Source organism: Sceloporus occidentalis, unplaced genomic scaffold (genome assembly GCF_023333645.1).
Source record: "Sceloporus occidentalis isolate IW3139 unplaced genomic scaffold, rSceOcc1.0.p SCAF_2, whole genome shotgun sequence".
Classification (NCBI taxonomy): domain Eukaryota; kingdom Metazoa; phylum Chordata; class Lepidosauria; order Squamata; family Phrynosomatidae; genus Sceloporus; species Sceloporus occidentalis.
Window position 1 is genome coordinate 47,077,013 of NW_028316982.1, and position 24,427 is coordinate 47,101,439.

The following is a 24,427-nucleotide window of genomic DNA, read 5'->3' on the forward strand; positions in this document are numbered from 1 at the left end:
TGCTCTGTGAGGCGGTCATTCTGATGCCTCATTTCATGGTTATCTCTGACTATTTGCAATTGAAATATAGGCTTCCAGAGGAAGTACATGACATGAAGGGGTATAATTTTGAATCTCTTGACTCAAGGGTGTAGCCTCAATGCTGTTTTCTGTATCAGTAGACCAGAGGTGAAGCTATCATATATCTAGATCATAGCAGACTGACTGTAGCTCCCATGATAGCTCACTACTGGATGAATAAGGACTCTGGGAGTTAGAGTCCATGACAACTGGAGAGCACCAAGTGACCCACTCTTGATATCGTGTGGCCTGTCAAAATCATGCTTCAATCAGGTATGTCTTTGGTTAATTCATACATTCACTACCATCCTGTGACCACAAACCAAGAAGGTATCCCTTCACTGAATTCAGCAGGCCTTGTTCCTTAATATCTATCCACAGAACTGGGCAATTAATCTTCCACATACGTAAGTAGCAGAACCCCAATCACAAAGGACAGGGATGTTCTTGTTTCTTAGAGTAATTCCAGTATACTTGATAAAAATGAAATGTTCAAGACTCTCCATTCTCTTTCCTAGGTTACTAGGAAACTGCTTTGCAGGAGGAGTATAAACTGTATGCTACTTATCATTAGAAGGTAGGAGCTTATACCTTGTGATTTCTTTGGTTTCATGAAACAACCATGCTCTGAAAGTAATACTTAAGTGAATGTCAGTTCCTTAATTGCCTATCTCCTTAGGTGAGTTGGATTAGATACCCAGTGAATCAAGATACTTTGCTGCCTGAGATGGAGTAGCAAATACAAACTCTAGTCTTCCAGTTGCCCAAGTCAAGTTGCATAGTTTCCAAAGCCAACCAAGTTATTTTGTCACAAGGGGCAAAAAATAAATATTCTAAACACCTTTCCAATCTCTAGCCATAAATATCCAGCAAATTAAATAACTAACCATTTGCCATCCTTCCATGACACCCAAAGCCTGAGGCACCAGCCAAATCTGCCTAACAATAGAGCTGCCCCTGCTTCTATCAAAGGACTATGGTGGCATCAAACTTTGTTGTTTTAATGGCCTGGTATGGGCTTTGAAGGTTTTGCTGCAAATGGTATATGCCATTACCATCCACATGACATAATTTACTCTAATGTAACCTCCTCTGAACAAATCTTCCCAAGAAAATCCCACTCTAGGGTCACCTTAGGGTCACCATTAATTGGGAACAACTTGAAGGCACGTAATAACAACAAGCCAGCTTTGAAATTTCTACTGCTAATGGTTCTTGCCATTACCATCCAGATGGCATGATTTACACTAATGTTTCCAAATGGCAGCTATATCATCATATTCTAGCAATCTAAATTCCCCAATGTCATGGCTGACAATTTAAGAAAACAGACCAAATAAAACTCGCTAAAGTGTATTTCAGTGTCAGGTCCAAAAATGAGAACACTAGTAAAGAAAATGCATTTTTTTAAATAAATCATTACAGTCCAATTTACTGAATGGAAAATAATCACAGTTGTCATGGAAGGAGGGAAGACTTTGGACTGGAGCAATTCTCCTTGATTTCAATGTGTCTTCTCTAGAGCTGGGGGAAGTAACTTTTGGGCTATAACTCCCAGAATCTCCCAGCCAGCTGGCTGGGTGATTATGGGAGTTGTAGCTCAAAAGGGAACCTTTGCAAGCTCTACATAGAACAAGTGAAACCCTAATCACCAAGCTGACCAAGAATTTTGACTGCAGTGCAATAGGTCAGAGAATGGATTAACATTAAAACACAATTTTTGTAGTGTGGTCCACCTGCAATGACACTTCTCTCTTGAGAAGATGCTTTGGATTCCACCTCTTCAGCAACACAGTTGAGGCTGATCTCTATGGGTATTTCTCTAGAGAAGCTGGGGGGCCTAGGAGTCTGGCCCTCCCTCTGTGCTACCACTTGTAGGAACGGTGGGAAAAGCGATCTTCTTGGCGGGGGGGGGGGGGGCGGAGAGGGAGAGCCGAGGTGGAGGCATGCTCAGTAGCTTCTGCCTCCTCCTCCTCCTCAGCAACAGTGCCTACAAGACCAAGAGGCTGTTTGCAAGAGGAGCAGAAAGCCATCTTTGCTAGTAGCAACTGAGGGAGAGAGAAAGCAAACCGAAGCTGAGCTTATCGTCCTCCAGAAGCGATGTAAGTCCTCCCAGATCTTGGTTTTTGTGGGCCAAAGTGGGGAGGGGAGGCTGGCTGTAGAAGGGAAGGTGGGCAACCGAGGAGATGGGGGAAGGAGGGCGCGGTTGTTTGGCGAGGCACCAAGCGGGAGCTGTCCAACAGTTTGGGTGCTGAAGTGCTCTGCCTTTCTATGGGCGTGTGCCTCACTCTACTAGAGGCACTTGGGGGCTTGAGACTCCCTTACTGAGGATTCATCTAGGGTGGGATGGGGTGCGGAGGACCAGCTCGGGGTAGAGATTCTGGGATCTGTAGTTCTTCTGCTCTTAGTTTGCAAAACCCAAGTGCTGAAGGAACCCTGAAAGTTCGCAGCTGGTTCAGAGCAAGCAAACGTTACCATTGCAGCTTCTAGAGAGATTTTGTAGCACTTTTGAGACTCACTGAAAGAAAGAAATTGGCAGCATGAGCTTTCATAGACTTCAGTCTACTTCCTCAGATACATCTGAGGAATGCAGCTAAGGAATAATTTTTATTAGATTTTTAAATTATTTTTATTAGAATGCATCTGAGGACATAGACTGAAGTCTAGGAAAGTTCATGCTGCAAACTTCTTTCTTTCAGTTAGTCTCCAAGATGCTACAAGATTTCTCTGCATACTGATTCTACAGTCTAACACGGCTATATCTTTGAATTCATTTCAGTTTCTGTGGCTTTTCTTTAGTCATTGCTTCCAGACAGGGGTGGGACAGTGTTGCTCTGAAACTGCAGAATTTCCATTGTGGGAGGCACAGCTTAATTATAATTAAGGCTGTAATAGAAACTCCATTAAAGTAAACATGGGGCTCCCTCTTTCCTCCCCCTCCCTCCCAGCACACACAGACACACCATTTTATAATTATGCCTTTAGGGACCTGAAAATCTTGAATGTGGTTTTCCAGGAGTTTGGCACATAACAGATCTTTTGGGGCTTGTGTGTAAAATATGAAGAGGCTTTCCAAGAAAACCCCATGATAGTGCTGCCTTAGGATTGCTGTAAATGGCTAGAAGGTACACACCACTACAATAAGCAAGATATATATTGGAGGCAAAGAAGGCTGGAAACACTCGATGTTTGGAAACATGAGTTTTGAATATGTTCAGTCTATTTTGCAGCTTGATATGCACCGACATGGCATAATGACTTCATTTCAGCCTTAGACGAGATGAACAACTGAGAGTTAGTTGTGTGAGGGCATTTCTCAGGTGCCTCCTTGTGGCCTTAAAGCTTTAATATGGCAGCAAGAAAGAGCAAGCAGATGAGCATTTTGCTGGGCACCTAACTGGAATTTGCACAGAACTCTTCTTTCTAGGGCAAGCCACAATTCAGTGAAATATATACAGTGAAATAACATATACATTTCATGTTTCCTGGGTTCAATCACTGACACTTTGGGGAAAGCTGGTACTGTGGCAAAGACTCTGGCTGGAGAACTGTCACAGTTTGGAGTAGAGGGATTATTGGTCTCGTGCACCATAAACAACAACTCTTTGCATTATGATGATGACAGTAATGACTGAGTGGTGATAGTGCAGATAGATTTATACTCTACTTTTCAGCCATTGACCCATATAGCAGCTTGAAATTAAAACTTACACAAAGGTGAAATATAATAAGGTATACCCTGGTGATTATGAAAGGTATCTTTGGACCCCTAGCCCCAGGAGTTTCTCTATTGAAAGACAGGGCCAAGAGAGCTACAGGTGGACCTAAATCAGTGATTCCTAGCTGTAGATTTCCTGAGGTTTTTAGACCTCAATTCCCAGAAGCTTTAGCAAGTATGGCCAGTGGTCAGGGATTCTGGGAGTTGTAGTCCAGAAATATCAGGGGCTCAAAGTTGAGAACATCTTAAATATGGATGGCGGATATTAAAGATGTCAGTCTACAAAAGCAACCCTTTGCAGCCTTGGTCTGCAGCGTCTTGGGGCCATGGAGGTATGCTTCTGGTTTATTATTTATTTATTTATTTATTTAACTTATATCTTGCTTTTCTTTCAAAATGGAATTCAAGGAGGCTTACTACAATTTTAAAAAGACAAAGCTAAATAGCATTTTTGTTGTTGTTGTGGTTGTATGCCTTCAAGTCATTTATGGCAACCCTACAGCAAACCCATTATGAGGTTTTCTTGACAATATTTGCTCAGAGGAGCTTTACTATTAACTTCCCTTGAGGCTGAGATCATGTGACAAAAACAGCAATTTACAAAAAAATTAAATAAAAAACAATTAAATCAGTGTGTTATTTTAAAATATGTTTTTAAATAATTAAAAACATTTAAAACATAATGACCAATTATAGTTATTACTGGTTTCATTCTTCAGGTATCTTCCTACTTTTCATATGTTAACATTACTTTGTGTATTTATTTCCATACCCTCCTATGAATCAACCCCAAATTTTTCAATTGCTCTGACAAAGAGAAGGCCACACATTATCCTTATTGGTTCAAGACCTTAGGAACCATTCTGGTTGCTGTATTTGAGACTTGGTTGTCATATTGTTTTTCTAAACAGTCTTGGGGGGTGTTCTCACTCGCAATTTACAACGGTTTAAAATACACCGGTATCAGTTAAACCGATTCAAAATAACCCTGGTGTTATCCCGCGTTCCGAATCGGGTTTTTTTATCGTTCCTATTTACTAAATGAATTGATGTATTTCTCCACTAGCGTCCCTATTGAGAATAAAGTGGTGTATATATAAACCGGTTTCATCGTTATTTCATTCCCACCTACCATTTTGTGGGCTATCAATCATTGCGACGTCAGCATGACGTCACATTAATCCGGAGTAACATAAACTAGTTTATCTTTACCTTGTGTTTCCATTACATTGACCGTTTGTAATTCGCTTTTTATTTGCCGCTTTTTTTTTTTAAATGACCAATGAAAGGCGCTTAAGTGATCAAACCTCATAAGTGCCCAAGCCTTTAAATACTCCTTAGGTCCCTGGCCCCTCCTTCTTTTTGCCATTACTGCTTTTATTACCTACCATCATGGACCCTCGCCAGAACCTGGAGCAGATTTATTTGTTGATCATCATGCTTATAGAGAACTTGATGGACCGATGCGCAACTATGATAACGCTGTGTGATAGCGGTGAGCATGACACAGAAATGACTGCTTATTTTGATATTATGGATGGCATTCTTTCTTTTTATGTGCAAGCCGCTCAGATGAGCTTTCAACCCATGCTGAGAAGGTGGTGGATATACCCCAAGACTGATGTCCACTGGAACGTGTTTGCCAAAACTGTCTGGTCTGACTGTAATTGGAAAAGGCACTTCAGAATGCCGCATGCAACCAAAATGTGACAGGATGCAAATTAGAATATTGCCAAATGATCCAAACCACTTCATCTTATGAGATCGTCAACTAGATTTTGAGTGGTCATGCATGTGACATAAAGATATCTTATTTGAACTTTTATATCAAAGTCCTGTATCACTTTAAAAAACCAACAGAATTATTAGTTTTTAAGCTGCTACAAAACCCTTAGTTCCTGCCACATTGCAGAATTAATGCAGCTTGGCACTGTTCTAACTGCCATGGCTCCATCCTATGGAATCGTTCTGCTTGCAGTTAGCTGTTGAATCAGAGCTTTCCTTTTCACTTGCTGCCCCTCACTCCTGGAACCTTCTTCCCCCGCAAACAAGAGCCATCTCTTCTTTAACCAGCTTCAAAACGGAGCTGAAGACCATCCTGTTCAGAGAAGCGTTCCCAGGCATTGCATAATTGTCACTTGCTTTTTGTTGTTCTTTTGTTGTCTGTTTTATTGAATCATTTCCTGTATTGCTATGTATTTTATATGTATTATCTTACTGGACAGGCCCCTTCCCCACCACCACTCGCTTCTCCTTCTGTGTTGTGTCTTTTTAGATTGTAAGCCTGAGGGCAGGGAACCGTCCAATTAAAAAGATTGTATGTACAGTGCTGTGTAAATTTACAGCGCTTTATAAATAAAGGTTAATAATAATAATAATAATAATAATGAAGTAGAAGGTTTAATACCTCACAAAACTACAAATCCCAGCATTGAGCCATGGCAGTGTCAAACTACATTAATTCTGCATTCTAGATGCAGCCTCAGTCTGTTGTAGCAAAAACAACAAACATGGATACCCCTTTGGAAATTGTTGTAAAAGAACTTTAACCATTCTCAGTGGAAAGATATAAAGGAATCCTGTAACATCTTTGAGACTGAGGAAACAACATTTATAGCATAAGCTTTTGTGGACTCTAGTCCACTTTATCAGATGCAAGTGGACTACAGTCCACAATAGCATATTCCAGAAATTATTTTATATCTTTTTATGCTGATACAGACTAACATGGCTCTGTGTTTGAGGACTATTCATTGGAGTTACATTAACTGATACTCTTGCAGATCTTCAATGTTTTGGAGAGATATTCTACAATAAAGCACTTTTACAGTATTGTGACAGTTAATCTGGTTTCAGTGGGTTTAATAAATCATTATGCTGCTTTTGTATGTTTTAATACAATGATGAATCATATTGTTAACAGCAAGATTCTCAAAAAGAAATTAACTGCATTGAAATGAAAAGGTATTTGGCCCAAATTAGACAAATCGGGAATTATATTGCTCGAGAGGATCTATAGAGAACTCAAAGCTGCATGATTGCTTCTGGACCTATCCAATGTGAAGATCAACCCACACTTATCATACCAATATAGACATGCTGCTGATGTGTAACTAATGTGTCAGAGTACAGTGGGGCAAAAAAGTACTTAGTCAGCCACCAATTGTGCAAGTTCTCCCACTTAAAAAGATGATAGGGGCCTGTAATTGACATCATAGGTAGACCTCAACTATGAGAGACAAAATGAGAAAACAAATCCAGACAATCACTTTGTCTTGATTTGGAAAGGGCAATTCCCTGGAAATTCGCAATGCTGGACCCAACAAATGCTGTTGAAATGCAGCTCCCAGCAATCCTCACTATCACCTATGCTGGCTAGAACTGATGGGAGTTGCACTCCAGCAGCATCTGGAGAATCACACTCCACTCATCCCCAAATTATGGGTATTCTGAAGCTATGGAATTATTATTATTATTATTATTATTATTATTATTATTATTATTTACTTATGTCCCACCTTTCTCCCAATATAAAGACCCGAGGCAGAAAACTAGGGCTCAACATGAAATAATAATAATAAATTTTATTTATGTTTCCCTGCCTTTCCCATTGGATCTAGGCAGGATTACAGACTATTAAAACATTACAAACAATCTCATAAAAATATCATAAAAATATATAAGTAAATATACAAAACTTCATTCTTCATGGGGGAAGGCTTGGCAAAAGAGAAAGGTTTTAAGTCTCTTTTTAAATGTTTCTGGGGGGTCATAAGATGGAGCTCCTCGGGAAGACTATTCCAGATCCACGGGGCTGCTATTGAAAAGGCCATCTGGCATGTGGAAACATATTTGGAAGATGGTGCTTCCAACAGGTTCTTCCTGGATGTTCTGAGTGTGTGGGGCGGATCATATGGGGAGATGCGGTCCCTCAAGTAACTCGGGCCCAAGCCATGTAGGGCTTTATAGGTGATAACCAACACCTTGTATTGTGCTCGGAAACAAATAGGCAGCCAGTGAAGATCTTTCAAAATAGGTGTTATGTGGTCAAACCTAGATGCACCGGTAACCAATCTGGCTGCCATATTTTGTACTAACTGAAGCTTCTGGGCTTGGTACAAGGGTAGCCCCATGTAGAGCGCATTACAGAAATCTAAGCGAGAGGTTACCAGAGCATGTACCACAGTTTCAAGGTCCCTTTGGCCCAGATTGGGTCGCAGTTGGCGTATCAACCGAAGTTGATAGCAAGCACTTCTGACTGTCGCATGTATAAGAAATGGAAAAATGGGGAAATCACCAAAGAGGAATTCAAACAAATAGCTAGCAAGTGTAGAGATAAGGTCAGAAAAGCCAAAGCACAGAATGAACTCAGGTTTGCTAGAGAGATTAAGAACAACAAAAAGGGCTTTTTGGGATATGTCCACAGCAAAAGGAAGAAGAAGGAAACGGTAGGGCCACTGCATGGAGAAGATGGCAAAATGCTAACAGAAGACAGAAAAAAGGCAGAATTACTCAACACTTTCTTTGCCTCAGTCTTCTCAGAAAAGGCAAAGGGTGCTCAACCTGAGGATAATGGAGCAGAGGACAGAATAGGGGAAATTCAGCACAAAATAAGTAAAGAGATAGTACAGGAATACCTGTTTAACCTAAATGAATTTAAGTCTCCAGGACCAGATGAGCTACATCCAAGGGTATTAAAAGAACTGGCAAATGTAATATCGGAGCCATTGGCAATAATCTTTGAAAACTCCTGGAGAATAGGAGAAGTCCCAGCAGACTGGAGGAGGGCAAACATTGTCCCCATCTTCAAAAAGGGGAAGAAAGAGGATCCCAACAATTATCATCCAGTTAGTCTGACATGAATCCCAGGAAAGATTCTGGAGCAGATCATTAAACAGAGAATCTGTGAACATCTAGATGGCAATGCCATAATCACAAAAAGTCAACATGGGTTTCAGAGAAACAAATCATGCCAGACAAATCTAATCTCTTTCTTTGATAAAATTACCAGCTTGGTAGATGAAGGGAATGCTGTGGATATAGTATATCTTGATTTCAGTAAGGCCTTTGACAGGGTTCCCCATGACATTCTCACAAACAAGCTTGTAAAATGTGGGCTAGACAAGGCAACTGTTACGTGGATTTGTAATTGGTTGACCGGACGAACCCAAAGGGTGCTCAACAATGGCACCTTTTCATCCTGGAGAGAAGGGACCAGTGGAGTCCCACAGGGGTCTGTCCTTGGCCCAGTACTGTTCAACATCTTTATCAATGACTTGGAGGAAAAAATTGGGGGAATACTTATCAAATTTGCAGATGACACCAAATTAGGAGGAATAGCTAATACTCCAGAGGACAGGATCAAAATTCAAAATGACCTGAATAGACTAGAAAGCTGGGCCAGAGCTAACAGAATGAACTTCAACAGAGAGAAATGTAAGGTACTGCACTTAGGGCGAAAAATGAAATGCACAGATATAGGATGGGGGACACCTGGCTTAAGGAGACAACATGTGAAAGGGATCTCGGAGTCTAAGTAGACCACAAGTTGAACATGAGTCAACAGTGCGATGTGGCAGCTAACAAGGCCAATGCGATTTTAGGCTGCATCAATAGAAGTATCGTATCTAGATCCAGGGAAGTAATAGTGCCACTATATTCTGCTCTGGTCAGGCCCCACCTGGAATATTGTGTCCAGTTCTGGGCCCCACAATTCAAAAAGGGCATTGAGAAACTGGAGCGTATCCAAAGGAGGGCGACTAAAATGGTGAAAGGTCTGGAAACCTTGCCCTATGAGGAACGACTCAGGGAGCTGGGGATGTTTAGCCTGGAGAAGAGAAGGTTAAGAGGTGATATGATAGCCCTATTTAAATACTTGAAGGGATGTCATATTGAGGAGGGAGCAAGCTTGTTTTCTGCTGCTCCAGAGACTAGGACCCAGAGCAATGGATGCAAGCTGCAGGAAAAGAGATTCCATCTCAACATTAGGAGGAATTTCCTGGCAGTAAGGGCTGTTCGACAGTGGAACACACTTCCTCGGAGTGTAGTGGAGTCTCTCACCTTGGAGGTCTTCAAAAGGAGGCTGGATGGTCATCTGTCGGCGATGCTTTGATCTGGATTTCCTGCATGGCAGGGGGTTGGACTGGATGGCCCTTGCAGTCTCTTCCAACTCTATGATTCTATGATTCTATGATCTACTTGAGATGTCAACTGCAGAGACAAGTCCAGCAGTACTCCTAAACTGCGAACTTCATCCTTCAGGGGAAGTGTGACCCCATCCAGGATAGGTGGATAAATTTCCTTCCCTGGGCCAGGGGAACCTATCACCAGTACTTCCATTTTCTCTGGATTCAGACTGAGTTTGTTTTCCCTCATCCAGCCCATTACCGACTCCAGGCAGACGTTCAGAGGAGAGATGGAGGAAAATTTAGGTTTCTCCTCTTCAGATTTGTGGGCAGTAATGGGTTTGAAGTCCATATGCCTATGGCATGTGAGAGTAATGGTGGATTTGGACTGGCATTGGGTGGGACCACAATTGGTGTTCCCCTTATCCTGCTACACTCACACACAAACACAGACTCCCTTGCTCATACACACATAAATAGATCCTCCTTCCTTACCCATTCTGCTCTAATACATACCCGGATACATGTGCACACCCAATATCCTCCTCAGCCCAAAAGGATGCAGCTGAAGACACATAATTTAAATGGGGAGGATGGCAAGTAGGGATATATTCTGGAGAAGAGGGTGCATGGAGACAACCATCCCCATAGCTTGTCTCTCCCAACAGTGAACTGAATAGGTGATTGATAGGTAGAGGGGGGGCAGGAATGTTGTGGTTGCACAGGAAGGTCCCCATATGCTGCAGAAAAGATAACTGTGAACCATAAGCATGCTGCAGGCTGAAGGCTACAGATTGAAGGCTACTAAAAAGATAATGTGGCCCTGTGGTGCCTTTCTCTCATTCATGTCTACTACCAGGCTACAGATGGATATAGCCCCTGCCTAACCCTCACCAAGAGACATGGGCAAGTGCTTACATCAAACTAGTTTGAGAGCCCCTATCTTGGGCCAAACAGAAATGAAATAACCCATGTTATTGGCTGACCGATGTAGTGGTCAAAAAGGTTTTGACTTTGGGCCTTCTGTAAGGTCTCTAGTGTAGATTGGAACAATATCTGGCCCTTGGTTGACTTCCATGCAGACTACAAGTCCAGTCCTCAGAGGATTTGCACCAGTCCCAGAATGGATCTCCCTCCCCATGTGATCAGCACGCAAACAATTGCCCCATAGACATCCCACTCAGCTATTCCCAGTGCTAATCAGCTAGGTATTGGAATGGGGAAAAATGTGATGCAATCTCAACATGCCAGGAAGGGTAGTGAGTATGCTTATGTCTGTATGCTTTTTATGTGTGTGACATGGTGGAATGTAGAGTGTGATGCCTAACCCAGCCAATAGGTAGTCCAAAGCCAATTATTCACTTTTGTTTGTGGCTTGTAAGAGAAAAAGATTTCCTATTCCTGATCTAGAGCCCAGAAACAAACCACCACCAAACCCAAGCTTCTATACTCAGATAAATTCTAAACAATCCCAGTTTTCACAGACTGTAGTCCAACTAAGTTTTACTTGAAAGGTTTTCCCCGGAACTCTTTCTCCTCAATATGGTGGAAGACAAAGAACTGAGACTTCATTTACACATTGTATTATATTTAATATCTGCAGCAAGAATAACATATGCCAAAAACTGGAAAATGGCAAAAGCACCGACTATACAAGAAGAGGAGATGAAATCTTAGATACAATGGAGATGGATAAATTAACACATCTCCTTCAGGGCAAATCAACTGAGAAATGGGAAACTGATTAGAATCCAATAATGAGATATTTAGAAAAGAACAGTTAAGGGAATAACAATATTTATTACATAAATAAATTAACTTATGTAAAGCTATATATAAGAAACCAGAGATGATTATATAATGTTACCGGTTTATTATTTTGAAAATGAAATTTACTGATTATTTCACATACAGGATGTTTTGCTTTAGATATCACTTAAAGAGGAAGAGGTGGTGGTTATAACTCTGAAGAGGTGAATATATTGATATAGCGTGTTTAGAGTGCACCAACGGTAGAAATGTGATGAAGGGGAGAGGAAAGGTTCTGGGAGAACTTTTATACAGAGTACTTGGAGGACCGCCTCTCCCCATACAATGCGCCCCGCACTCTCAGGTCAGGTGGGAAAAAACTTTTGAGAGTTCCAAAGATGAGATACGTAGGGACTGCGCAAAGGGCTTTCTCTGCGGTGGCCCCACAGTCTTGGAACTCTCTCCCTGATGAGCTCCGCTCGGCCCCCTCCCTGGAGCCATTTAAGAAAAACCTCAAGACTCACTTATTCCGCCAAGCTTTCCCCCACATGTCCTGACTGTCATCTTCTCCTGTGTATTGCGTGTTGTTTTTTTAGATTGTTCATTGATTTTAACTGGTTTTAATTATTAGGTATGAATGATGGATTTTTAATGATGTACTTTATTATACGGTTTAATATGGGGGATTTTCGTGGTTTAATTTTTATCTGTAATTTTGTTTTGTGCTGTATTGTATTTCATTATTATCTTGTAAACCGCCGTGATCGAAGGAATGGCGGTATATAAATAAAATCTCATTCATTCATTCATTCATTCATTTTATATTGTATATTTTCAAGATTCTATTTTCACAATATTGAAGTTGTAACTTTGCAAAAATAATAATAAAAAAGAAAGGTTTTTCTGGCTCAACTCTCCACAGGACAAGAATAGCTTTTGTGATGGTTATTCAACCTTTCTAACTTAGGAGTTTATCACACGAAGGAGATCGGGAGTTTATCCCATGAATATCCCAGAAAAATTGCATAATTATACAAAACAATTTACACGACATTGCACAAAAGTAGTCACAAAGAAGCATTAACATGCATTAACATGCATCTTTTTACTTTCATGATTTCAGTGACAATGTATTTCCAATGTCACTTTATTTGTGCAATTGCGTGTGATAATCATTCGAGCAATTACTCGCCATTTTCACTTTATTTGTGGGATGCTTTAAATGCACTTTAATCTCTCTTTAATATTGAAATTAGCCCCTCAAACTACTTAGATTCTTTTAAAACATGTAAATAAGGCAGGCATGGGTATAGCCATGTTTTTTAAGAACAATCATACTTGCATGCTTATGTATTTATAAATTTATTGCACTTATATCCCACTTTTCTTCCAAAATGATATACAAGGTTGCTTACGGATAGCTTGTAGATAGTCCCCTGCACACTGTGTAAAAAGGGAGTAATATTTTGTCAAAATAGTAGGTTTGGCATCAGTGGGGACTGAATTGGAGACCTAAAAACATTCGGGGGGGCACATTTGGCTTTCACGCTATTCATTCTTTTTTACAGAGCCTTCTTTCCCTCCATCCATCCAGTTTCGGGGGTAGAATACCATTCGGCTGGTACAGCAGTACAACATGAGATCAGTTTACCACATCACACTCCTTAGGGTTCATCTCAAATAAATCAATTACCTGTGAGAGCCAACATGAGCAAGCTTCTTTTTTGGATACCAATCTAAGTAACCAAGCCCATATACTTTACCAAATTAATTGCTTTTGTGCATCTGCTTCCACAGTTTAATTTTCAACCCACAATAGCTAAAAATAGTGACAGATAGTAAATATTTATGTTTTGATTTTTTTAAAAAAAAAATCTTTGGATACTGCCAATAGGTTGAGGATATGATTATGTGCATTATGGAAGAACATGATACTCCATTATGCTTCTACGTTAATATCTAGCATTAGTAATACTGTATTAGACCAGTTATTGAGTATGATCCAGCAACAATTAGTCATGCCCAATGCTTCCATACTTCAAGTAATTTCTGCTGAGTATGGCATGGCTTGCATTGTATGGCATGCATAGGGCTGCTCCAGATATCTCCTTTCAGATGTTGGGACGAGTCATTTCACTGTATTTGGTGTCATTGTTCTATTCTTGGAGAGCCAAGGCAAATGCTTCATGCCAGATTATTGAATGTTCAAATCCATTGATTCTGTCAACAAAAATATTACCAATATTGTTATTATATAATTCTTTATTAAAAAAATTCCTTCTACTTTCATTATGAGATCTCAATGCACCAAATAGATAAATCAATATAAACAATTTCAAGTTGAAACCAATAAATAATTTAAACAGGATAAAAACATATTTAAGAATTCAAACAAGTTAGAACAACTAGCAAAGGCTAAAAGAGTTTAAAGCCATGTGCATGCTTTAAAAGGAAATTAGGCCCCAAATAAACCCTTTCTTGACCTGGCACCAAAAAGAAGCCAGTGTTGACACCAGTCAGGCCTCCAAGGGCAGAACATTCCACAGTTGGGGTGCAACAGCCAAGAAAGCCTCTATTCTATCCTCCCCCATCACATTGCTACCACTGTGGAATACAGAAGAGTGCCCCCCCCCCCTCCCAGCAGAGTTCAGTCGTCATGCAGGCATCTATAGGGAGAAGTGCCCTGTCAAGTATCAAGATCCCAAGCCACTTAAAGGTTTGAATGTCTTCACTAACAACTTGAATTCAAACCAGAAGCAAATGTGCCTTCAAGCTGATTCTGACTTATGGTGACCCTAGCATGGAGTTTTATAGGCAAGATTCTATTCTTTTTATTCAGGGTTAGAGAGTGTGACTTGCCTAGTGTAAACCAGTGGGTTTCCATGGCTGGACAGGGATTTGAATCCAAGTTTCCTGGAGTTCTGGTCCAAAACACAAATCACTACACCATGCTGGCTTTCACTGCCAGCCATTAGAATAGGAGTGCAAAATATTTTTTGTCCCAAATAGCTGCAAGCAGCAGGGAGGATTTTTAAAAGATTTTTCTACCTGCACAAATAACCCTCTCAGACTCTCCGCCTTAGAGTAAAAAAGTTAAACCAAGTGTGCTTCATTCCTTGCATCTTCCATAGGAATCAGAAATTCTTACCTGTTACACAATGATGATATATATTTATATCGAGATCTCTCTATATATAGATATATAAGTACAGTATATGTATGCATGCATGCATGCTTTCATTTGGTAACAAATATATTTATCTCTTCTTGCTGCCTCATCAAATATGTGTGAAAAACAACACTCGGTACCAAAACTGGTACTTTCCTAATAGTGTTGTCCTCCTGGGTTCACAATCATCCACAAATGCTTTTAAGGCTTCTGCAAGGGTTTCTGCATCTTGATGGGTAACATGTCTAATTTCTACCCAGTTTTCTAACTTTTTTTTTCAACTGCATATTTTGGCCTACATTCTATTGTAATTCTGACTAGAGTAGACATACTAAATCAATTGGATTTACCTATGTGTTGCCTCATTAGCCAACAATTGACTCAGTGACTCTACAATATATGTTGTGAGTAACAGATTTTCAACCTTTGTTTTCAACTGCACACTTAAAACCTGAATTGTGAGATATTCTTTATTTTTCAGCATTCTTCTAAATAACACAGGACTCAGAAGCCTAGTTTAAGATTATCTCTTTCCATGAGTCACTACACTCTTAAAACTGTAGCTATCTTTTCCAAACACTCCTTCATCCAGTGTGGTCCCTTCTACCTTTCCAGCATATAAGAACATGCCCTGCAGTTCATGCTATTGATGCTGTTGCCTAGTTGTGTGTATGTAAGCAGGCAAGATGACGTCAAATACCTTTATTTGTATGAGCTGTTCTTTGGTGATTAATGCAACTGTTTCCTGCTTGCAGTGTTACATAAACTGTTTTAGTAAGGCCCAGTCTTTCAGCTATATTTATCTTGTTTTGTCTGTATTTTAGTGTTGCCATATTTCTTAAACACATACACACTCACACACATTATAAATATAGAGGCTTCATATCTTTTCAAGTGACTGCACTTGCTGTTGGGCTTATGAGACAGGTAGATTTCTGTCTTTCCATATGCCTGCTCACCTCTGTGTCATAATGCATTTATGCTTTATGATGATATGGTTTAGTGTTTTTCATCCATATAATACAGCCAGTGTGGCATAATGGTCTCAGTGTTGGAATAGTAATCCAGGAGACTGGGGTTCAAATCCCCGTTCAGTCCTGGAAAGCCACTGGGTGACTTTGGGCAAGTCATGCTCTCTCGGCCTCAGACAATGACAAACCTCCTCTGAATAAATTTTGCCCCAAAAAACCCTGCGGTAGGATTGCCAGAAATTGGAGTCAGTTTGAAGGCATATAACAACAACAACTTCTATACCATCCATTGTTTTAATTATGCATGGGCAATATTGGTAGGTTCACAAATGAAGAGTATTGTAAAATGTAATGAAAATAAAGAAATGATAATAATGAGATTCTAGCTCATGCTGTGAAAAACTGGCTTGGAATAGTGTTGGAGGATAGCCAGCATGGTGTAGTGGTTTGAGCACTGGAGTAGGACACTGGGAAACCAGTATTTAAATCCTGTTTGGCCATGGAAACTTACTGGGTGATCTTGGGCAAGTCAAAATCTCTCAGCCAGGCAACAACAAACCTCCTTTGAGCAAATCTTGCCAGGAAAACCCTGTGATAGGTTTACTTTACAATTGCCATAAGTCAGAAATGACTTGAAGGTACACAACAAGAAGTCAAGTGTTGGAGACTCCCAAACTTGAGTTGTGTGAGAGAGAGCATATTCTACTTTCAGTAGATGGCATGAAGATTTGCATATATATTCTACCATTTTTAAAGGCTGTACTGCCTATTTGTGAGTATACTTTCAAGTTATCTGTTGACTTATGGTGGCCCCATGAATTTCATAGGGTTTTCTTAGGCAAGGAATACTCATAAGTGAGTTTGCCAGTTTCCTTCTCTGAAATATAGCCTGCAGCACCTGGTATTCATTGGCTGTCTGCCATCCAAGTACTATCCAGGGCTGACCTTACTTCCAAGATCCGGTGGGATCTGGTACCTTTACAGTATTTAGTCTCTCATGCACAGCCTAATTAATGAGCATTCCTAGGTGACCAAATATTTGGTTACTGTTATTGTTATGATGTTAAAGCAACTTTTTACTTTCTTGTTATTAAAAAATATCTGAAATTGTCAATTTAAACCCTCCTGCCCCAGAATACGACAAGTGGTTGACCTGTGATATAAAGCACATCTAGGTAATGAGGTCACACACCATGTAACTATACAGATAATTACAACCACTTACAGTTATAGAGGAAAATAAGTAAAGCTATCTCTTATTGTGTTACAATCCTGATGAAACTCGCTTATGCCTTAGTTATTCGGAAAGGAATTAATTACTCAATAATTATTTTTTTACTGGTCAATCCTAATTTCTGAGTCTGCATAAGGAACCTGAAGTCTAGTCAGTGCTATAAGGATCCTGACTGATGTTTTTTGTTCTTTAGTCATTTGAAGCAACAATGAAAGAGGTGGTATATATGTAAAAGAAAACCATAATCTGTAGCTATTATTGTTATTATTACTAAATGGCAATCAAAGATTTCAGAGTTCAGGGATTCTATATTTTATGATATAATCATTGACTGGTTTATTGGAAGAACCTCTTGCCAAATTTTTACCTGTTTACTTTGACCTAAATGCAGGTGCTGATCCCCTGAATCAACAGAAAGTGGGAAAGTCTTATGACTTTCTCTTTGGTTCAGTGGGTTCAGCTAGCAATTAGGTTCAGGCCTTTATGGGCTGAAAGTATAGTGTGCAACAATCAACACCCACTTAACTCCTTATATACATGCTGCTGGATACCATGTAGTTTTATTCAGAAAAAAAAGTTCCACTGATTTAAATTTAAATATACTTTTTCATGTACTTATGACTGCAGCATGAAAAACAGTAAATCATTCATGTGAATAAAAAGTAGAATCAGCAAGAAAATATGAAACTGGATGTTCCTGTTTGGAGATCCAGTTAGTCAGACATGTCTGCTTCAAGAATAATCTATGCTATTGCAAGTGAGTTTACGGAAGTTACCTTGGGGCTTTTTGGAGTTTTATAGCTCCAAAGGGTTTTTATTACTAGAGATCATGATGACTAGCAAAGTCTGGGAACTGCAGTCCAAAAAGTAACATTCCTAAGCTTTGGTGTGCTTATTCTTCATTGGGTTGTGATCTTTGATCCTTTGTTGTTGAGTTCCTTCAAGTCATTTCCAACTTATGCTGACCCTAAAGAAAACCTATTAATGGGTTTTCATGTGAATAGTTGTTCATAGAATGTTTGTCATTGCTTCCTCTGTGATTGAAAGATTGTCACTTGTCCAAAGTCATCCATTGTTTCTCCATGACCCAAAATTTGAACTCTGCTTTCCTAGAGTTGGAGTCCAGTGCTCAAACCACTGAACCATTCTGGCTCTGTCTTTCTTCTTTAGGGATTCTTTTTTAATACTTCTGCAAACCTTTGAAATTTGCCCCAAGGCTTGTGGCACTACCCTTTGGTGCATATGTATAATGTTATCACTGCATAAGGACGGGCACTCACATCTGAACATTGGAAATAGAAGAAATGATAGGCTTTATTCACCATAGCATGTTGCTTATTGGGATGTTATGCACTAAAGGGCAAATCTTGCATCATCAGGTACCTCTCTATCTGTAAAGTATGTTTACAGCCTCTTAAAATCAAGGGGAGAAAATAATCAGAAGCCTTCTGGGACTCTGGTAAACCAAACATCAGCTAGAAATATTAATGTCAAAGGAACATATTGGAAAATGTTTTGGGTGTGTGGGAGTCAAAGATGGGCAAGATGGAACCTGACTGTATGCGTCACAACAGTCCCCTGTCTCACTTGACAGCCTCACCGGTCAGAGTCATGCAACCAGATCTTTGCTTGCCAGGGAATGAGTCACTGATTGAATACGACCTTCCATTAGTGGCAATCTGGCCTCCTGTCACCTGGCAGATAGATACCTTTTCAATTGTCTTCCACCCCTGCACCTAGATCACAATGGAAACTTGCTCAGTGATGTGAGTTTTTACAATTCTTTGATTTCTGCAGGTATGATTACAGCTCCAAAGCAATCTCCTGGAGTAGGGATTTTTTGGCAACTTATCAATAAAAACGACTGTTATGTTGTTAGGAGTGTCTTCCCAGAAAATAACAATTTTTGGTTCTTCCCTCCTCCCATACCTTTTCTTTCTCTGCAACGTATGATGGGTTGATCAGGCTTATTCCTTCATGTTATCAGTCTTTGGTCAGAACAAATGTTAAGATGGACTCATATTCTTTATTTTTAATTCTTTTTCCTTCTAACAGTTTCCAAGTATTTCTTCAGAGATATGTGCCCCAGCCATCACATTTGGAAATTAAGACCTTGTTTATCTTCCAGTGAGCATTCACAAAACAAAACATGCTAAATGCAAGGCATGTTAAGTGAGGAAAATCATGTTTAGTGACAAACAGACATAGTTCACCACTGGGGGACATCTCTGCAAAAAAAGTGATAAATGTATTGCCAGGTTTGAATTCATATTGGTATGAGTAATACACAGTACCAAAGATTCATGGAACACAAATTTCTAGGATTCTTATTCTACAATTTTGTCTAACAAGGACAGTAACAAGGACATCATTCACGTCATACATTCATAGGATTGTCAACAGGCACACATTCTTCTTCATCCTCTTGCCCCATCAGCCTCTGCAAATTAGATTTCTACATTACAATATGAGGAGAAAATGCAATTTCCTTTTCAATATATATTTGAAATGTTAACACTTACTTGAGAAAACTGAAGTGTTTGTGGAAGCATAAGCCTGAGCCCATGATTCAAGCTCAAGGAACAACAACAACAAAAAGATGGTTAGGGAACACTTTACCCAGTGTATTTACTTGCAATGAATAATTTGTATATTTTTATATGTATTTTGCAAGTCTTGTGGTCTGGGATATAAAAGTGCAGATAATTATCAGTAAAAAAAAATGGCTTGGGAAGACAGATGAGAAAATGGCCTTCGCTCTGTGGAATTTGGTGCATCTTTAATTGGCCTTGTCTCCTGGAAGAGGACACAAAGAAAATGTTTAAGAGGTGGGCAAGGCTGAAAATGGTTAGCATACATTCATTTTTATTTTAGGCATCAGGTCTCTTCTGATCTTGGAAACTAAGTAGGGTAAACCCTGGTTAGTACTTGGATTAGAGGGCACCAATTAATGCTGTGGTCTATATTTCAGAAGAAGGAACTGGCAAAACCATCTCTGATTTTTCCTTGCCTAAATTTGTATAATTCATGGGATTGCCATAAATTGCCAGGTAACTTGAAGACACACACACACACACACACACACACTACTCAGAGGTGTGCAAGGGTTAATGGTGTGAATAATCATTTTTAAAAGAGAAAAATCAGCAAGAAGATGTTGTAAGTTAAAAATATTTTCCTGTTGCAATATAAAAAATGTGTGACTGACAATTCCTGGTGTAAATATATTCACTGCTTATACCAACACCTTTGTTTTATAGGAGCAGAATGTCTGGATATCACAGTTTTTAATTACCGTGTGTGCTTCTATGTGAGCACAAAGAAACAGTAGAAATTTTATTGGCATTTGGCTCTGAACAATCTGTACTTCATTATTTTGAGCTTTGAATCACTCTAAATATTTTAAGCAGAAATTATTGTCAAGCATTCCCCCTGCCCAGTGTATTGTCAACCCTTGAAAGTGATGATCCATTTATTGTGTTTCACTTGCTTTGATTAGGAATGTGAATGAACTAAAGTCAGATGGAATATGTCCTGTTTGTTATTGTCTTCTAATGTTCCTACCATTTCTCTCTTTTTTTAATCACATAAAAAATGCTTAGTGGATTGGATATTCAATGTCTCAATGCTCTTCTCCCCACCCCCACCACTTTTTATTCACAGTTTGGATAGTTACTTTAGGTGGCCTAAATACAATTGCTAGTCCCAACTACAATACATTCATTAGAACAATTGGTGACTGTCAAGTCAACATTTATGCATATCCCATTGATTAAATGGGTCTAACTTTAGTTAAAACTAGCAATTCATGTTAGGTCTTTACTACAACTCACAAATACTCAACAATTTAGAGGGCATGTGATTTCATTTCACTCTAAAACCACATCTCAGAGCAAAAATCCAAAACCTCCTCTCATTGTCTATCAATGGAAATCAGCAAATGGCTCCCTTGCCCCAGTTTGTCAGAGCTGAATGATAACTTGCAGACAAAGTAGGGCTAGGTAAGACCCCACTTGTTCCACCACAACAGTTATAACACTCTTGCTCTTCAGAGAGAGAAGCTAGGAAGTCACTCTAAACACTGGATACTCCTGCAACAAATTGCTCCAGTACTTGTTCTCCAAAGCCATGGGACCGAAGAACTCTCGAAACACTTTGCACTTTCCAAAGGTTTTGGCATCTTCTCATAGTGCTAGAGTGGCTGTCCTGAACCAGTGTTCTCCAGATGTGTTAGATTACAACTCCCAGAAGCCCTAGCCTGCAAGGCCAGTGGTGTCTGTGGCATATAGAACTGTAGTCAAACACATCTGGAAGACACTAGAGTGAGGGAAAGTTGCTCTAGACCTTGATAAGAGAAATCTGTCAGGTGGGGTTTCTGTTCCAAATATTGCTTTAGTGCCTATGCATAGAAACATGCCCAAGACATGCAAAGATGTGAGAAAGTGCCTTTGGAGTTTAGTAGCATCACAGGCTCTCGCTGCAGTCTGTTCCTCAAAATTGAAAACAACTATGTCTTGATCCAAACAACTGTATTATAGAACAGTTGTGTTACCAGAAGGAATAGAGCAAAGATATAGTCAGTCTTAGACAGCCTGCTTTTGAAAAGAAATATCTAGATTTAATAAAAAGACTATTTATATTTCATTTACAAAACTTGATTATGATAAAACGTATTCTCTTCTTTAAGGCTGCAAAGTTATACATACTTGCTGGGGATGCTGCATTGATCAGGAGGTTGGACTCAATGGCCTGTTGGGCCACTTCCAACTCTATGATTTGTGTGTGCATAGCGGGCCTTTAGTTTGCCTGTTGACTTATTCTGATCCTATCAATTTCATAGGATTTTCTTAGGCAAGGAATAATCACAGGGTTTTTTTGCCAGTTCCTTCCTCTGAGATATAGCCTACAGTACTTGATATTTCTTGCTGGTCTTCCATCCAAGTACTAACCAGGGCTGACCCTGCTTAGCTTCTAAGTTCAGGCAGAATCTGGTGAATTTATGGTATCTAGGTCAGCTCAGTTGAGCTTACCTTTGAGAAGTCATGCAAAGCATTACATTGTAAGCTTTCTGTGAAAATCTGAATAGTAGGCACATATAGGATTGGACTTAACAGCTATTCTGTATTAACTACACTGGTTGCCAATGTGGTATCAAAGGATTTCTGTCTAAATCAGCTTGAATTATTAACAAATGTCTTCTTATAGAGCTATATTTTTTCACATTAAGCCAGGCAATTTATACTCTGTGGGCTGGGTTGATGTTATCACACCTTACTCTCCTGCTTTTAGCTGTGCAGCTCACATGAGTCACATAGAGAATGAGTAATTGTTTTCACAGGTTTGTAGTGTTTTTGATCTAGGTTATAGAGAGATTTATTCAATATTTGTCCCAAATGGAGCAGCAAGAAGCCCTAGAACCAGCATGTGCATACTGTAAGTTTCAGTTATCGGCTTTAGTAATTTGCCATTTTTTTATTTGTTGTGACAGAGCAATGGACCATTCCAGACTTCCTCAACCTATTACCATCCAGATGTTTTGGGTCATTAGCTTAGGTAGGGGCCATCCAGCATAGTCAATAGTAAGGACTGGTGGGAACTGTAAGCCAAACATTTGGAGGGTGTCTGACTGGTTTTTGTATCATAATTCATGTGCAGGAAAAACAGCAGTCCTGGAATAAAATGGTAGGCACCATTTTGTCACACCTTACCCTCCTCCTTTTGGCCGTCCAGGTCATATGAGCTGTATACAAGATGAGTAACAAGATGGCTAATGAAACTAGGCCAATAAATGGCCAATGAAACTAGGGCCCTGGGAAAGATTTCAAAAAGTATCATGTGTATATTGCTTCCTAGACGCCAAGGTTCCTAGGGGCACCCCAATTAATACTCAATAGGGGAATTTTATTAGCTCAATTAAAATCAGCTGAGAGGGCTTAGACAGCTCAAAGCAGAGATCAAGCCTATGTATACTGGTTCCGAGAAACAGAACTCCAGAGTCTAAATTCCAGAAATAGGTTTATTTATGAATCAAAGGGGATCAACGTTCATGCAGGCCTATCCATTTGATCCACCATAACTGAACCTAGGTAACACTCTACCTCCATTACTCATATATAGGTATGGATTTATATCCATTTTATTAAATTTTGTCTTATTAATTGATTGATATAATTTTAGATAAATTTGAGCTTATTGTAATAGTGATTTTATTTGATGTACTCCCACCTCAATCCATGGGGAGAGGCGGGAAATATAAATAAAGATTTTATTATTATTTATTATTTATGCAAGAACACTCACTCATGCATATATTCAAGAACTAATGAAATGAAAGGTGATAGCAAATAGTGATTTAAGGGATTGCAGAGGGCAATACTATACTGAATTCAGAAGTGGGACTCCAGTTGGGGGACACAGTGCAATGGAAATGGCTCAGCGAGCTACATGGGGATTTGGCATGGCCAGCAATGCTTAGGAGGCAAGTGAGATACAGAGTGTTTTTCTGAGTCCAGACATTCCTTCTGTATAACAGATATCTATGATACTCAAGTCTTTTAGACAGGGATGGAGAGACATTTAGTTGCAATTATTGTTGCACATTTGACAGTCAGAAATATTTGCAAAACTTCAGCAAATCACTAGAGATTCAGTACCAAAAGATCCAGACATACCCTCTCACCATCCCTTCAAGTATTAATGACACATTGCTATATAAATGGCTAGGTTCCTCTACAATAAAGCTAGAAAGGGGCTTGACACTACCACTATCCCATCGGCATTTTCATATTCATTCTGCAGAAAGTACAGTCTTTTAAAAACACCTCTATCATCTTTTGCCCTTTCTAATTCAGATTCTTTGAAATCATTAGGTTAAACAAACAGAGGATGATCCAGCTATTTTAGGGGATAGTCAACCTTTCCTCTGTCGAGTGCCATACTCTCCCATGGGTTATCTGATGTGGGCTGAATGACAGCCATAGCTGAGGCTAATAGTGAGTTAAGCAAGGATCAAAAGGGGCCAGAACTACCCTCCTCTTTTTTTTACCCTACCTTCACTCTCCTTTCTCTCCTCCCAGCAGCTGCCAGAAGAGAAAATCATTTTCACCAGATGGCTGAGCTAGCCCACTTGGCTAAGTTACTACTTTCATTTAAACCTCTCTGATTTCCCCAAATAAGGGGGATTGTACTAATGCAGGCTTTTAAGTACAGTTGGCCCTCTGCATCCACAGATTCAACAATCCATGAATTCAACAATCCATAGATTGAAAATATTCAAAGAAATTCAAAAAAAAGCAAGAATTTCATTAATTTTGCCATTTGATATCAGGGACACCTTTTTACTATGTCATTGTCTATACTGAGACTTCAACATTCACAGATTTTGGTACCACAAAGGGTCCT

General features: G+C 39.6%; 1 protein-coding gene across 1 annotated transcript in view; it reads left to right on the forward strand.

The window, feature by feature from the left end:
• The first annotated feature begins 2,065 nt into the window (after positions 1-2,065).
• LOC149318232 (vesicle-associated membrane protein 2-like) overlaps positions 2,066-24,427 on the forward strand; it is a 49,711-nt gene continuing 27,349 nt past the window's right edge. The window contains exon 1 of the mRNA XM_089509266.1: positions 2,066-2,162. Within this exon, the coding sequence (XP_089365392.1) occupies positions 2,161-2,162 (2 nt within the window). The 5' untranslated portion in view covers positions 2,066-2,160. The remainder of the gene's footprint in view (positions 2,163-24,427) is intronic.